This window comes from Vicugna pacos, chromosome 15 (genome assembly GCF_048564905.1).
Source record: "Vicugna pacos chromosome 15, VicPac4, whole genome shotgun sequence".
Classification (NCBI taxonomy): Eukaryota; Metazoa; Chordata; class Mammalia; order Artiodactyla; family Camelidae; genus Vicugna; species Vicugna pacos.
In genome coordinates this window covers 2,205,676-2,220,001 of record NC_133001.1, presented here as the reverse complement: position 1 = coordinate 2,220,001, position 14,326 = coordinate 2,205,676, and the positions used below count along the sequence as shown (strand labels likewise).

The 14,326-nt window shown below is 56.0% G+C and overlaps 3 protein-coding genes across 5 annotated transcripts; 2 read left to right on the top strand and 1 right to left on the bottom strand.

Annotated features, from left to right (window-relative positions):
• The first annotated feature begins 114 nt into the window (after positions 1-114).
• Positions 115-3,152, top strand: AUP1 (AUP1 lipid droplet regulating VLDL assembly factor). Of its 3 annotated transcripts, none has more exons than XR_001460559.3 (12): positions 116-271; positions 352-489; positions 569-719; positions 919-1,103; positions 1,349-1,421; positions 1,515-1,588; positions 1,815-1,881; positions 1,978-2,080; positions 2,216-2,335; positions 2,452-2,567; positions 2,693-2,870; positions 2,975-3,152. XR_001460559.3 is itself a non-coding variant. In XM_006219037.4 (12 exons), exons 1-12 carry the CDS (start codon positions 222-224, stop codon positions 3,009-3,011), a joined length of 1,233 nt encoding a protein of 410 aa, XP_006219099.1. In that variant the 5' UTR covers positions 174-221; the 3' UTR covers positions 3,012-3,152. The 3 variants fall into 3 exon arrangements, 2 of the variants coding, with proteins under 2 accessions (XP_031540927.1, XP_006219099.1); XM_006219037.4 differs by having other exon boundaries at positions 174-271; positions 2,752-2,870; XM_031685067.2 differs by lacking the exon at positions 352-489 and having other exon boundaries at positions 115-271; positions 2,752-2,870.
• Positions 3,153-3,609: 457 nt separating this feature from the next.
• Positions 3,610-9,888, top strand: DQX1 (DEAQ-box RNA dependent ATPase 1). The gene is made up of 12 exons (XM_072938314.1): positions 3,610-3,652; positions 4,007-4,262; positions 4,506-4,699; positions 5,092-5,476; positions 5,801-6,034; positions 6,280-6,379; positions 6,485-6,643; positions 6,728-6,919; positions 8,230-8,349; positions 8,510-8,700; positions 9,006-9,196; positions 9,425-9,888. The coding sequence occupies exons 2-12, from the start codon at positions 4,026-4,028 to the stop codon at positions 9,579-9,581; spliced, it is 2,160 nt and encodes a 719-aa protein (XP_072794415.1). The 5' UTR covers positions 3,610-3,652; positions 4,007-4,025; the 3' UTR covers positions 9,582-9,888.
• A 1,658-nt stretch (positions 9,889-11,546) lies between these two features.
• Positions 11,547-13,338, bottom strand: TLX2 (T cell leukemia homeobox 2). The gene is made up of 3 exons (XM_072938313.1): positions 12,584-13,338; positions 11,901-12,138; positions 11,547-11,778 (listed from the first exon to the last, which is right to left on the bottom strand). Exons 1-3 carry the CDS (start codon positions 12,981-12,983, stop codon positions 11,562-11,564), a joined length of 855 nt encoding a protein of 284 aa, XP_072794414.1. The 5' UTR covers positions 12,984-13,338; the 3' UTR covers positions 11,547-11,561.
• Between the last annotated feature and the right edge of the window lie 988 nt (positions 13,339-14,326).

Below are 14,326 nucleotides of genomic sequence, written 5' to 3'. Positions count from 1 at the left end.
TGCGAATGCCGGGAATTGTGGTCCCCGCGGGACGCGAGTTCTGAGGTGGCCCAAGGGCCCGCAAGGCATGCTGGGACCGCTAGCCCTTCCGGGGCGCATCAGGGTTTCGGCTCCCGGCACCCTGGGCGGATGCCCAGAGACTCCGCCTTCCCAGGAGGCCCTGCGACGGGGAGCGAAGATGGCGGCGGAGGCTGTGGCCCGACAGCCCTAAAGCAGCAGTTATGGAGCCTCCCCCGGTGCCGGGGCCGGAGCGGCTCTTTGATTCGCACCGGTAAGAGCCCCGGCGGGAAGAGGCCAGTTCCCGCGTCCGCTTGGCCTTCTGCGCGCGATCATCCCGCCTCTCGCCCCCAGGCTCCCGGGTGACGGCTTCCTACTCTTCGCGCTGCTGCTCTACGCTCCAGTAGGGTTCTGCCTTCTCGTCCTGCGCCTCTTTCTTGGGATCCACGTCTTCCTGGTCAGCTGCGCGCTACCGGACAGCGTTCTTCGCAGGTTCCGACCCGGGCGCTAGAGGAGGGTCAGGGCTGGACCCGGCCCGAGGCCGCGCAGTCACCGCTGCCTGCATCCCTAGGTTCGTGGTGCGGACCATGTGTGCAGTGCTGGGACTCGTGGCCCGGCAGGAGGACTCTGGACTCCGGGATCACCGCGTCAGGGTCCTCATTTCCAACCACGTGACACCTTTCGACCACAACATAGTCAACCTGCTTACCAGCTGTAGCACCGTGAGTTGGGGACGAAGTCGAGAGCGCCGCGGGGTGGTTCCCGGGGCCCAGCTCAAGGCTCCCTTCTCCACGTCCGGGTTTCCTCTGGGGACTCAAGATACCGACCCTTACCCCAGACCCCGCCTTTCTACTCCATATGTTAATTTTTCTCTCTTAACAACATTCTTTTCTTCTTACTTTCTCTCCTCCCCCACCCCAGCCTCTACTCAATAGTCCCCCAAGCTTCGTGTGCTGGTCTCGGGGCTTCATGGAGATGGATGGGCGGGAGGAGTTGGTGGAGTCACTCAAGAGATTCTGTGCTTCCACGAGGCTTCCCCCTACCCCTCTGCTGCTGTTCCCCGAAGAAGAGGCCACCAATGGCCGGGAGGGGCTCCTGCGCTTCAGGTGGGTGAGCACAGGTATCTGTCTCCAAACTGGGTAGGTGGTCAGGCTTGGGGGCCCTTGGGTTTTCACAGCCTTTTTCCACCCTGCTCCTTCCATTCCTAGCTCATGACCTTTTTAGTTCTTTTTCTTGAATCCCTATATTCCCCACTTTTCTACGGTCCAGTTTGACAGTGTTCTGTTCAAAGTCAGGTATGAGCTGCTGACTGGGCTGGCTGAAATCCCATACTCTCTCTTCCCCTTTCTAGTTCCTGGCCATTTTCTATCCAGGATGTGGTACAGCCTCTTACCCTGCGAGTCCAGAGACCCCTAGTCTCTGTGGTGAGTGTGTGCTGGACGGAGATTCTCTGGGCTTGGAGGGGACATTTCCCAGTCCTGGCCCTGGCTTAGACCTCACTCATGCCCTCCCTTCAGACGGTGTCAGATGCCTCCTGGGTCTCAGAACTGCTGTGGTCACTTTTCGTCCCTTTCACGATGTATCAAGTAAGGTATTAACTGTCCTCACTTTTTGGTGGCTGGGAGAAACTCACCTCAAGGTCAAGGAAGTAGCTGTCTCTGCCCTGTCCATTTGCAGATCTTTTAATGTCAAGTTCCCACCACAGAGGCAATATGAAGTATTGAGTATCTCCCCACTGTCACCACCACTGTTCCAAGAAAAGAGGTATCGGAGTGGAGAGAGGGTACCCCCAACATGGTCCTGGATTGTTTTTGCAGGTGGCTCCGTCCTGTTCATCGCCAGCTGGGGGAGGGGAATGAGGAGTTTGCCCTCCGTGTACAACAGGTGACAGGGGACCCGGGCAGGATGGAGGTGGGGGTCTTCCCTCAGGGGGAAGGAGACGAAGGCTTGAGAACCTTCCAATCTTCCAATTCTCCCTAGTTGGTGGCCAAAGAATTGGGCCAGACAGGGACACGACTCACTCCAGCAGACAAAGCAGAGCACATGAAGCGACAGAGACACCCCAGGTTGCGTCCCCAGTCAGGTGTGTAGTCCCTGTACACAAAGCTTCACAGCCATTTTTTTCAGCCTGTTGTGGTTTCCTCCCTGTTCCTGTACTAGTCAGCCTCTTCTTCCGCCTAGTTCTCCACTCACCATATTTCGGATTTCTTTTTTGCAGCCCAGTCTTCTTTCCCTCCCGCCCCCGGCCCTTCTCCTGATGTGCAGCTGGCAGCTCTGGCTCAGAGAGTCAAGGAGGTTTTACCCCACGTGCCACTGGGCGTCATCCAGAGAGACCTGGGTATGGGGAAGGGTGGCCTCACGCAAGGAGACAGGCACAGGGAAGAAAAGTGGGTGGTGAAGGGAGAAGGTGAACAAAGAAACAGACTCTCCTCTCCTCTCTTCCCTTCTCCCCAGCCAGGACTGGCTGTGTAGACTTGACCATCACTAATTTGCTTGAGGGGGCCGTAGCTTTCATGCCTGAAGACGTCACTGAAGAGACCCAGTCCCTTCCCACAGCCTCCACCCCCAAGGTGAGACCCCAGAAATGGTCAGGTCCAAGACTTGGGGTGGGATGGGGCAGTCTGCACATTCTCTGTCCCTGACATCTCTTTTTTTGATCCTGAGACCCTAGCATAGTGCCTCTCTTGCAAAGTAGGCATTCGATGGGTGTTTAATGATGACTTCGCAAGCCCTCTGACATTGTGATCACCTCAGTTCCCCAGCTCTGGCCCAGCGACCCCTCAGCCCACAGCCCTAACATTTGCCAAGTCCTCCTGGGCCCGGCAGGAGAGTCTACAAGAGCGCAAGCAGGCGCTGTATGAGTACGCGAGAAGGTGAGGGGTTTGGAGAACGATGAAAAGGACAGGTTGGAAAAGGGAGCTCTTCATGGAAATAATACAGCAAAGCCCGTTCAATGTCTTCTCCTTATGTCCTGCAGGAGATTCACAGAGAGGCAGGCCCAGGAGGCTGACTGAGTACAGGATGGCGCCCAGAGCCGCAGGACGGAGACTGGGGGCAGCTCTCACCCAACTCACAACAGGCCGGATGGGTGGGTGGTAAAAAGGGAGGCATGGGGCTCCCCCCAATATCACATTAAATTCAGGGTTTTCACTCAAGGTCTCTGTTGCCTCTCTGGGTCTCAAAAATCCCCCTAGCAGTTTCCTTTTCCCCTGGTTGTGGGGCTCAGGGATCAGGGCCTCCTTGTGGGTTTGTGGGATTGGTCAGAATGGAACTGTCTGCAGTCACCTCCGCATGCCAGGAGATGAGCAATATGGAAGGTGTAACTGAACTGAAGACCCAGCAGCAACTGGATCCTAGCTAGGGTGTTCAGCCAAGGTATGTGAAGAAACAGCTGCAAAACTACAAGTCCCAGGATGCCTTTCGGTAATGAGTACAGTGCACAGAGTTCACACATGATGGGTGTGGTGGCTGGAGCCTGTGAAGCAGAGCAAATGGCCCCACCCCCAAACCAGTCTATAGAGTTTGTGTTTGAGCCAAGCCCTAGGGTGGAACCGGAATTTACCTTTGTACTTGACACTGGTCAGGGTTAGTGGTGACTGGCTGGGTGGGTCTGGAACTGGCTGCCATCCTGACAACATCTCAGAGCTGCAAGCAGGTTTGAATCCAGGATTCTTGTGGCCCTTCCCCTGGATTCCTAACCCCCGCTCCTCCTCTTACTCTTTATTCTTTTCCCCTGGAAACCTTCCCACAGGTTACCAGGTCTCATACAAATTCTGCTGCCCCTGAGGGCCCCTGTGTCAGTCACAGGATTTTTACTACCTGACTACAGGGTAATAGTCCGCTTTTGATAGTCCCTTACTTGGAGACTCAACTACTGTTTCCCGGCAGGCAAGAAATACTGGGAAGAAGGGACCCCAGGGCATTATCACCTGAGGGTACAGGTTAGGGATTGGGAAGATGGTGTCAGTCACCAAATACGAAGCCTTGATGGCGGCCCTGCCTTCTATAGGTCCTGCCAGACAGCCACCATGGCCTCTCAGCTTCTCGGGCTGGAAGAAGAGTCTGGCCCAAACCCTGGGGAGTCTGAACTGGCTGTGAACCCCTTTGACGGGCTCCCCTTCTCTTCCCGCTACTACGAGCTGCTTGAGCAGCGCAGAGCCTTGCCTATCTGGGCTGCCCGCTTTATCTTCTTGGAGCAGTTGGAGAGTAGCCCCAGCGGAGTGGTGCTGGTGTCTGGAGAGCCTGGCTCTGGCAAGAGCACCCAGGTGGGGAGAGATTCTGGGAGTGAACAAAGGGAGGGGCTGGGGAACTGGCTTTTCCCTGGACGAGTTGGGGGGAGTGGGAGGGGCGCTATGTGAAGTAATAGAAAATGTGGGCAAAGGGAGATTGGTTAGGCTGGCCCCAGGGTGGCTGGTGAAGGACCGGGAGACTCCCCAAATAGAGATTAAATTGGCTGCAGCTTCCCCTATGTCTCGCTGACTGGTTTTCCTTCCTTACCCCTACCCCAGATCCCACAGTGGTGTGCAGAGTTTGCACTGGCCAGGGGGTTCCAGAAGGGCTGGGTAACTGTGACTCAGCCCTACCCTCTGGCAGCCCTGAGCTTGGCCCTGAGAGTTGCTGATGAGATGGACTTGACCCTGGGTCATGAGGTTGGATACAGCATCCCCCAGGAGGACTGCACTGGGCCTGACACGCTGCTCAGGTGTGGTCTCCTGCAGGCCTGACCCAAATCTAACTCCCCTCACTGGGTAGAAATAAGCCCAGTCTTCTGACATCTCACCATACCCTCCCTCAGCCCAGCTCACTCTTTAAATTAGGAATAATGAAACTGCTGAATTAAGCCCTTTAACCCCAACTGGGGACATTCAGACATTCAGCCTCCCCACCCCCATCACAAAAAGTCTCACTCTCCTAACTGCAGTACAGCTTGTGAACAGTGTCATCAGTGGGGTTGTGGGTCCATGGGCTCAGAAGTCAGTCACAGGGTCTTTTACTGAACTTCACTATTAAAATCTAAGCCCTGGGGAGAATTCTGGACTTCTGGGGCTGGGCAGTGTCCACATGGACTCCTCTGCCCACTGCCAATGTCAACAGGTTCTGCTGGGACAGGCTGCTCCTGCAGGAGTTGGCCTCCACCCGGGGCACCGGAGGCTGGGGCGTGCTGGTGCTGGATGAGGCTCAGGAGCGGTCAGTGGCCTCAGATCTGCTCCAGGGGCTTCTGCGAGATGCCAGGCTTGGAAACCTTCCAGGGGACCCCAGACTGGTTGTAGTTACTGACCCAGCCCTTGAACCTAAGCTCCAAGCTTTCTGGGGCAACCCTCCCATTGTGCACGTGCCCAGAGAGCCTGGCAGGTGTCCCACTCCCGTCTACAGGGACACTGTCCCTACTGACCGAGTGGAAGCTGCCTGCCAAGCTGTGCTTGAATTGTGTCGGAAGGAGGCTCCGGGAGATGTGCTAGTGTACCTGCCCAGTGAGGAGGTAAAAAAATGGGATGCAAAAGGAGGTGTTCCGGGAGGAATGGGAGCGATGCTTGGTAGGGACATTGGAGTTGTGGTATTTACTCTCCTTAGGGGTCCTGAGGAAAAACTCCGGGTTTTCATGGTAAAGAGGTCTACCAATCTCTTTTTGATTCCATACAATATAGAGGTTTGTGGTTCAACGAACTCCTGAAATTATAGCACCCCGACTTTATGAGTATGTGCATTTTTTCAGAGTGAAGGGCCATAGCTTTCGTCAGGTTTTCAAAGGGGTCTGTGACCCCAAAAGGTGAGAACTGCCCTAATGCCCCACCCGTCTCCCCAGGAAATTTCCCTGTGCTGTGAGTCATTGTCCAGGGAGGTGGGGCCCTTGGTTCCCCAAGGGCCCCCACTACGGGTGCTGCCCCTTCACCCAGGCCGTGGACAAGCTGTGCAGGCAGTGTACCAGGACACAGACTTGGGTGCCCGGAAGGTGATAGTCACTCACTGGCTGGCTGACTTCTCCTTCTCCCTCCCTTCCATCCGACATGTCATTGACTCAGGACTGGAGCTTCGAAGTGTGAGTGAAAGAGAAATGAGGGCATATGGGGGCTAAAGACAGAAATAGCCCACTCTCGGTGGGGAGGGTATAGTTCAAATGGTAGAGTGCATGCTTAACATGCACAAGGTCCTAGGTTCAATCCCCAGTAAATCGATCCATTTTAAAAAAATAATAAATAAATCTAATCACCCCACCACTACCCCTCCGAAAAAAGAAATAGCCCACTCTCATCAGTCTTGGCCTTGGCTGGGGGGCGGTGGCAGGTTTACAATCCTCAGATCCGAGCAGAATCTCAAGTGTTGAGACCAATCAGCAAGTGTCAGGCAGAGGCAAGACGACTGCGGGCAGGAGGGGTCCCACCAGGTAAGAGCCTTTGCCCTCAGTGAGATCCAACATGAAAAGAGTCTCCAGCACGTGAGCCCTGAGGAATCTACAGTGGTCTTCTTCCCCAGGTCTTTCTCCCCTCAGGATCCTGTCTCTGCCTGTATCCTAAGTCCTTCCTAGAACTAGAGGCTCCCCCACTGCCCCAACCCAGGGTGTGTGAGGAGAATCTGAGCCCCCTGGTCTTACTACTCAAGAGGAGACAGATTGCAGAGCCAGGGGAGTGTCACTTCCTGGACCGGCCTGGTGAGCACCCCTCCTGCCCAAGTCCTGCTGTCCGACCACCAGGCTCTGAGAACCCCTGCCCTGTAAGCCTTGTGCCATCCCCAGCTCCAGAGGCGCTGATGCAGGCCTTGGAGGACTTAGACTATCTGGCAGCGCTGGATGATGATGGGGACCTGTCAGACCTGGGAGTCATCCTGTCAGAGTTCCCTCTGGCCCCTGAGCTTGCCAAAGCCCTGCTGGCCTCGTGCGAATTCGACTGTGTGGACGAGATGCTCACCCTGGCTGCCATGCTCACTGGTAAAATCATCTTCTCTCTCTGACTCTCACGGCCACTTCAGCCCTTCCGTTTGGCGTTCTGGTGCCCCTGAAGCTTGCCCATTCCCCCATGCTCCAGTTCCCAGCTGTACCCTGTGTAAAGAACGAGGCTTCATCATTTAGCCCTCTCCTGTCTCTCTGTTGGGTCTTGTCCCTTAACATGCTTAAATATCTTCTACTTGTTATTTCTAAAACTTTACAGCCCTCTTCCTCAACCCTATACTCAGCTGTACAGAATACTCTCTATCCTGTTCAATCCAGGGTATTTCTGGCCCACTGCATTCCAGCATCAGGCCCACCACAACCCTGATGCAGCCTTCTGCTCACCAGTGACCTCCTAGAGACCTAATCCAGTGAATGCTTGTGAGCCCTTATTCGTGACTTTCTTTTGACACTTGAGAATGCCCACCGCTCTCACCTTGAAACTGCCCCCTCGTTTAGCTTCTGTGACCCACCCCTCGTGGTTTACATCCTACCTCTCTGACCATTCCTTCATCTCTTGCTTGAGCTGCTCTTCCTCTGCTTCGTCCTCTGCTCCTCCACTGTAAGTTGGACTTCAGGATTTTATCGTTGCCCCTTTCATCTTCTCACTCCCCGAATTCTAAGCAAGTTCGTTCACACCCACGGTCTGAACTGGCACACCACCATCCTCCTGAATCTTAGACTTACCCACCTGACTCCTGAGGGGTGTTTCCTCGGAATGGTCCACAGGACTTCAACGCTCCCCATCACGGCTCAGGTGGATTCCCTTTGTGGCCTAACTAGTCATGTGAACTTTTTCCAGACACGTGGACTCTCTTACTTAAAAAACTCTTCTTTACCAGCTATTCTTTACCTTTCAAGCAGAATGTAAATTCATTTGTACATCACATCTGGTCTCTCTTAACCTGGCCCATACCTACCTCTCCGGCTTTACCTCCTGCCACCCTACCACACCCGCTGTTCCCCCCACTCATAATCCTAGGTGCTTGCAGTTCTCAAAATATGCCATCCCCATAGTCTAGAATACTCCTCCCGCCCCTTCTCCACTGCACTGATTCCTACTCAAAGTTCAAATATTGGCCCCCACACCTACTGAGTTTATTAAGTTTGCTTATCTGGTGGTCTCTCCCACCAGACTCTGTGCTTCTTGAGAGCAGAGACTTTTACACTGATTCATCTTCAATGCCTAATAAAGGGCATAGTGTCTAGAAGTCATTTGAATAAAGTTCCCAAAGTGACAGTCCTACCTTTTCGGTATACCGCTATCCTTTCTCATTCTCCAAAACAAACTTCCTCTCTTCTGCCTCCAGCTGCCCCTGGGTTTACTCGTCCTCCCGTCTGCGCAGAAGAAGCTGCCCTGCGTCGGGCCCTAGAACACGTGGATGGTGATCACAGCTCTCTGATACAGGTGTATGAAGCCTTTATACAGAGTGAGTGGCCCACTCGGCATCCTCTTACAGAATCCCAGATTTGCCAGAGGGATGCGGTGTGCAACCAGCTGACAGATCTCTGTTCTGAAGAAGAGGAGGGGTTGGGTTCTCTTGGGGGATTCAAGGACTTTAGGTGCAGATGGTCCCTTTCCTCTCCTAGGTGGAGCAGACAAGGCGTGGTGCCAGGCTCGGGGTCTAAATTGGGCAGCACTGTGCCAAGCCCGTAAACTTCGGGGAGAACTCCTAGAACTCATGCAACGGATTGAACTTCCCTTATCCCAGCCAGCCTTTGGCTCTGAGCAGAATCGCAGAGACCTCCAGAAAGCACTGGTGTCGGGGTACTTCCTTAAGGTTAGGGGAAGGAGCTGGGGTGAGGGTCATACAAGGAGCAGAAGGTAGAGGGAGCAAAGATTGGTATGTGTCACGTCTGAAATTGGGGTCCAGGTGACCATTCAAAGGATTCTTTAGAACCAGGAGAAACTTCTCCTTTGAGGAATGTGTGGCTGTGGAAATGCCATACTGTATGGTCGTAAGGTAGGGCTATGACAGTCTGCTAATTCTCATCACCCTTGCTAATTCTTTCTCAACCTCCTTTTCTTTCTTCTACTGACCCTTCACTCTCACTTATTCCTTCAATATCTTTGCCTTTCAATGAGGTGGCCCGAGACACAGATGGGACTGGAAATTACCTGCTCCTGACCCATAAGCATGTGGCCCAGCTCTCCCCAAACTGCTGCTACCGAAGCCGCAGGGCTCCCGCCAGACCGCCACCGTGGGTGCTTTACTATAATTTCTCCATTTCCAAAGACAACTGCCTCTCCATTGTTTCTGAGATTCAACCACAAATGTGAGTTCCCTGACACCACACCCCAAACAACACTGCCCATTCCTCTTCCTGGGGTCAAAATTACAGCTGGGGAGTTAGAGAGCCTTACAAAGAGAAAGGGATCTTACTGTTTGTAGTAACATATGATTTGAGGAGACAGGGTTTGTAGAAGGGGCAGTGAGAAATTTAACAACCTGCATTATAAGAGAAGATACAGAAAAATCATCTAATTATGACTCTCTCTGTCAGACTGGTGGAATTGGCCCCTCCATACTTCCTGAGTAACTTGCCCCCTAGTGAGAGCAGAGACCTCCTGAACCAGCTGAGGGAAGAAATGGCAGATTCTTCAACAGGACATGAATCTCCCTCCACCCAAGAACTTGGAGATGCCTGTGTCCTGCAGTGACCTGTCTACGGAGTGAAGCTGAGCTCATCTCATCACACTAGATCCTCCCTCAGGCTAGCACCTAGGCAGCCAGTCAGATTTAAAAGCCCAGAGTTAAGGGTCAAATGTAAATACTGGAACCTGAGTCCCAAGAAATGGTAGGCCAGGAGTAGAGAGAATTGGGTAAGCCACAGTCTGTACAGGGTAGGACCACTTCCTTAGCCTTCTATTTATTTGAGAGGAACTGATATGCCTCCATATCCCCAACTTATGCCAAACCCATCCTATGCTCCCTTTTGGTCTATAAAAGTTCTTTTTCTATGGTGCCCAACTTGAGTTTGGTTTTGCAGCAGCATTTATAATATCTATGAGTTAGAGATGACACAGTACAAAAGACTTAGGGTCAACTGCAACAGTGATGTCCTCTTGCCTGGTTCCCATCCCTGGTTAAGCCTTTGTGCTATGACTGACCTAGCTGTCATTAACATGGAACATGAGTAGTTTGACTACAGTTGGCCTCTGACCCTGCCTAAAGCTCACTCCCCTCTATCATACTGCTCTTGCCTACAGGGGAGGCAGACAAAATCTTCCCTCTTGTCTTCATACAACTTCAGTCCTCTCCTTCCTAAACCTCAGGGCTATGGCAACTATACCCAGCCTCTCAACTTTCCATCAACAGGCTTCCCGGCAGCGCCTGGCCCACCGAACCAGCTCAAGTTTTTCTAACAACTCCAGGGACATCATGCTTTTCTCTTTCCAGCTGGGTTATTCCTTTCCCTTTTCTTCCCTCGGACTAGTGACTTTGATATCCTCAATCATCTTGCATGTTGTAAATGTGTTTATAAAAATTGGTGGAAAGAAACATTTAATCCTTAGAACTCTGCTTTTCTTCTCAGAATTTCCTCCCTTAGACATTCTGTCTGTTCTCATCATTCCATCTAACTATGCCTCTATGTGGATGTCGGCATTTTTCCAGAATTTACTCTCTAGGTCTAACATTTAGTTTTGCCTGCAGAGTTCATCTTGATCCTATCTTCCCAATTTCCCCTTCATCATACACAACATCGTTGATTTCTTGATCCTTTACATTTCCAACCTTGTAATTATCTTTGATTATTTTTAGGCCTGTCACTTCCTAATTACTTGCCGAATTCGGCTCACCCTAACACCACTGGGCCCATTAACTTTGTCCATTGCTTTCCGCCCCGCCTTCCCTCTCTGTCTCCGAGGGACACCAGAGCCAGATTAGTGTTCCTAGATTTTCTCTTCATTGGGTGTCTAAGTATCCGTCTCGCCTGCCACCCAGGCGCACTGTTAGGCCCAAGTGGGAGGACATAGTCAGCAGGTTAAACACACATGGACAACATGAGGCTCAAAGTCCAGAAGGAATCCTTAGCGATTATTTAACAGTTGATGGATGGATGCCCAGCGTGGATAACTCTCTGGTTCCTGTCAGTCAGTCAGACTGTCGGTCTCCAGCACCTCCTCCATTACTCTGCTGTTGTTGGCGTCTTCCTTCCTTCCTTTACGATCTGGTACAGTCCCAGCCCGCGGGGGCTGCAGCCGCCCCATCCCAGCGGTGCGTGTAACCTGCTCCAGCCCTCCGAACTCCAGCTCCGACCCACCCACAGAAGGAGCCGGAGTCCCTCGAGAGAGAGCAGCCATTGGCCAGCCTACCCCACCTCCCCGCACCTCATTGGCTGCCGTACTTCAGGTCCCGCCCCCTCAGCGGGTTCCAGCAGCCGGGCCGACAGTGGAAGTGAAAAATGGCGGGAAAGGCCGCGTTTCTGCGCTCCAGGTAACGGCTCAATGCTGGCCTGGGAGCCCGCGGTGGCTGAGGAGCCCTCGACGGTAGCCTCAAGGCCAGCTCCTCCTCACACGCTCCACTGCCGCGGGACCGCCACGTGGGCGGCCGTGCGCTCCAAGGCCCTGGGCCCGGCGCTCCACGCCGCGCCTCGGTCCGGAAAAGAGCGCTCGGCCGGTCAGTCAGTCAGGCGTCGCTCACACCACCGAGGCGAGCCCGGACACGGAAGCCACCTTGTTGTCCTCGGCCCAGGGCTGCAGGTTCTGCAGCGCGAAGAGCGACGAGTTGTGCAGGCAGAGCGGGTCCGGGGGCAGCGGCGGCCGCAGCGGTCGCGGTAGCGCGTCCTGCTGCAGGTGCAGAAGCAGCCGGCCCGCGCGGTGCCGCTCCGCCTCGCGCTCCTCGGCCGTCTGGCGCCTGGGCGGGCGGAGACGCGGGGTCAGCGAGGCCGGCCCTCGCCCGCCCCGCGCCGCGCCGCGCCGCGCCGCGCCTCACCGCCACTTGGCCCGGCCCGGTCCCTCGCCCACCCCGCGCCTCACCGCCACTTGGTGCGCCGGTTCTGGAACCACGTCTTGACCTGCGCGTCAGTCATGCGCAGGGCCTTGGCCAGCGCCGCCCTCTCGGCCGAGGCCAGGTACTTCTGGCGCAGGAAGCGCCGCTCCAGCTCCAGCACCTGCGAGCGGGAGAAAGACGTGCGCGGCTTCTTCCGCTTCGGGGGCGTCCGGTTTTGGTAGGGGTGACCTATACGGCGCGTCCCGGAGAAGGGCGAGAGCGCGGCTACAGGGAGGAAGAAAGCAAGGCAGGGTTTTCGGGGCGGCCCGAGGTGTCACTGAGACGAGAGCATGGCTGCGCAGGCCGCAGAGCTCCCGCACCGCGTCCCTACCCCTGCCCCAAGCTCGGCCCCCCGAATCAGTAGAGGCTTCCAGATGAGAAAGGGCCTCGGAAACGCCCCCCACCTTGGGTGAGGGAGAGACGTCCCGGTAACTTCACCCTGCCCTCCCGGCGGTGTGGACAGCGGACTGCAGAGGAGGGCGCGGGTGTCGACGGCAGCTACCTCCCCAGCGCCTCTCAGCAGTGGGACCAAGAGATACAAGTTGAGGGAAGATCCCCTGGGATGAGGAGCGGAGGGTATGAAAGGGGACCTTGAGTTGGAGCAGAAGGATCAAAGATGAGGAAACCGGGTCAGTGTGGGCAGGATGCTGGAGGGATTGGGCAACCTTACCCGTGAGCCGGTCCTTGGCATAGCGGCGGCCGCTGTCCATCCAAGGAAAGGTGAGTCCCGCTAGGCCCCCGGCGCCGCCCAAGCCTGAGGGCCCAGGAACCGCAGGCGCGCCTCCCGCGGGCGGCTGCACTGGCAGCGGGCGGTGCGCTGGGACGCGGATCACGCCTCCCGGGCCCACACCAGAGCTGCCTGGTAGCGGGGTCAGCGAGCCCGCGGGGCCGTAGCTCGAGGCTCCGTGAAATCCACCCGAGAACGCCGCACTCTCCCCATGGCCCTGGCCGGCGCGACCCAGGCCTAGGCCGCTCCCGGGGGGTTCCGGGCAGCTCAGGATCTGATCGATGCCGAAGCTGATTGGCTCGTGGTGAGGGAGGTTGTGCGATGCCAGCACCGCCGGCTCCATGGGTCCGGGTCAAGGAGGACTGCAAGAGGTTTGGCGGTTGGGGACTGCGCCCAAACAGCTCTGGTGCCCAGCAGCGGAGCTCTCCGGGCGGTGGCCTCAGGGGCCCGCGGGACTGGCCGCGGAGAGGCGCCGGGGCCCCCAGGACATCTTCATCCCTGTGTGCTGGGAGTTACCGCGCCCGTGCCGGCCTCTGCCGGGCGTCGGCTGAGGAACTCGCATCCCGGGGGAGCGCGACTGACCGGGGCCCCAGGAGCGCCCTTCCTAGCTTTGAAGTGAAGGTGGACGCTGGGCTGCTGGGGCCTCTGCCCGAGTCCGAGGTGGAGAGGGTTAGCCGGCTCCGGCTGGGGCTGTGACTGACAGATCAGCCTTGGGTGGGCAGTCGGGGCTGGGGGTAGGGCAGGGGCGGGGCCGGTCCCGTTAAAGGGGAAGAGACTCCTGTTTGCGCCCAGCGCGGGGAAGACTGGCCCGCGGGAACGGTGGGAGTGTTGTGGGGGGGAGGTGGCGATGGTGTTTTGAACCAGGCTATGCACGGGAGGGGCCCGAGCTTGGGCCATTGAGCGCTGAGTCAGCCGAGATGCGCAAGGCAACTCCATCCTCGCTGGCTTCTGTCTTTGGGCTTCCTCGGCCTCACCGACTTCAGCAGGTGCCTCGTCCCACTGCCCCCACTCTTCGCCTCCCGATGGGTCCTGCCTGACGACTCTCAGATTCGTTGTGGCCCCCGCCTAAACGCTCTTGGAGACTAAATCTCGTTGTGACTTTCTGGCTGCGATGGAAAGTGGCTAGGGAACGGCACCGGCGAGTTGGAGGCCCGGAAAGAGGACAAGTGTGGGAAGGCGGTGGCAGAGCGTCTGGTGGGCTAGGGCGGGGAACAACTGCTCTGAGCCAGTGATCCTGGTGCACATCCCGGCCTCTCCCGTAGGGCCCCTAGCTCCTTACGGGAGCGTCAGTAATGGGTGCCCAGTGTTTCTTAGAATTTTGATTTTCTGAAATCGGTGTAAAAAGGACCAGTGGCTGAACCGGGTCAACTCATGTCGGTGAGGACTTGGGGCTGGCGTTCAGCCCCCGAATGGGGACGACCAACGCAAGACTCTGCCCCTGTGCCTAGGAAGTCTATTTTCACACACTCTGGCCCCTCCAAAGACGGGAGGACGAAATCGCCACAGGCGACATGTGGGACCTCACCGAAGTCTTCAGAGGATCCCAACCGCCTCATTTAGCATAGATGCTTCACCCCACCCAAGCCCAGGAAACCGTGCCTGGAGCGTGTCAGAGAAGGGAGGTAGGGAAAGACGAAGCCGCTCGGTGACCTTGTGACCTCTGGCTGCGGACCCAGGAGCTGAGAG

Bases quoted from the DNA above. Each gene is read 5' to 3' on its own strand.
- TLX2 (XM_072938313.1), bottom strand. From the start codon at position 12,983: ATGGAGCCGGCGGTGCTGGCATCGCACAACCTCCCTCACCACGAGCCA. The intron at 12,139-12,583 runs GTAAGGTTGCCC...TCCTCCCTGTAG, and splicing joins TGCCAAGGACCGGCTCACGG to CCGCGCTCTCGCCCTTCTCC. The intron at 11,779-11,900 runs GTGAGGCGCGGG...CCGCCCGCCCAG, and splicing joins AACCGGCGCACCAAGTGGCG to GCGCCAGACGGCCGAGGAGC.
- DQX1 (XM_072938314.1), top strand. From the start codon at position 4,026: ATGGCCTCTCAGCTTCTCGGGCTGGAAGAAGAGTCTGGCCCAAACCCT. The intron at 6,035-6,279 runs GTGAGTGAAAGA...GGGCGGTGGCAG, and splicing joins CAGGACTGGAGCTTCGAAGT to GTTTACAATCCTCAGATCCG. The intron at 6,920-8,229 runs GTAAAATCATCT...TTCTGCCTCCAG, and splicing joins CCTGGCTGCCATGCTCACTG to CTGCCCCTGGGTTTACTCGT.
- AUP1 (XM_006219037.4), top strand. From the start codon at position 222: ATGGAGCCTCCCCCGGTGCCGGGGCCGGAGCGGCTCTTTGATTCGCAC. The intron at 1,104-1,348 runs GTGGGTGAGCAC...TCCCCTTTCTAG, and splicing joins GAGGGGCTCCTGCGCTTCAG to TTCCTGGCCATTTTCTATCC. The intron at 2,336-2,451 runs GTATGGGGAAGG...CCTTCTCCCCAG, and splicing joins CGTCATCCAGAGAGACCTGG to CCAGGACTGGCTGTGTAGAC.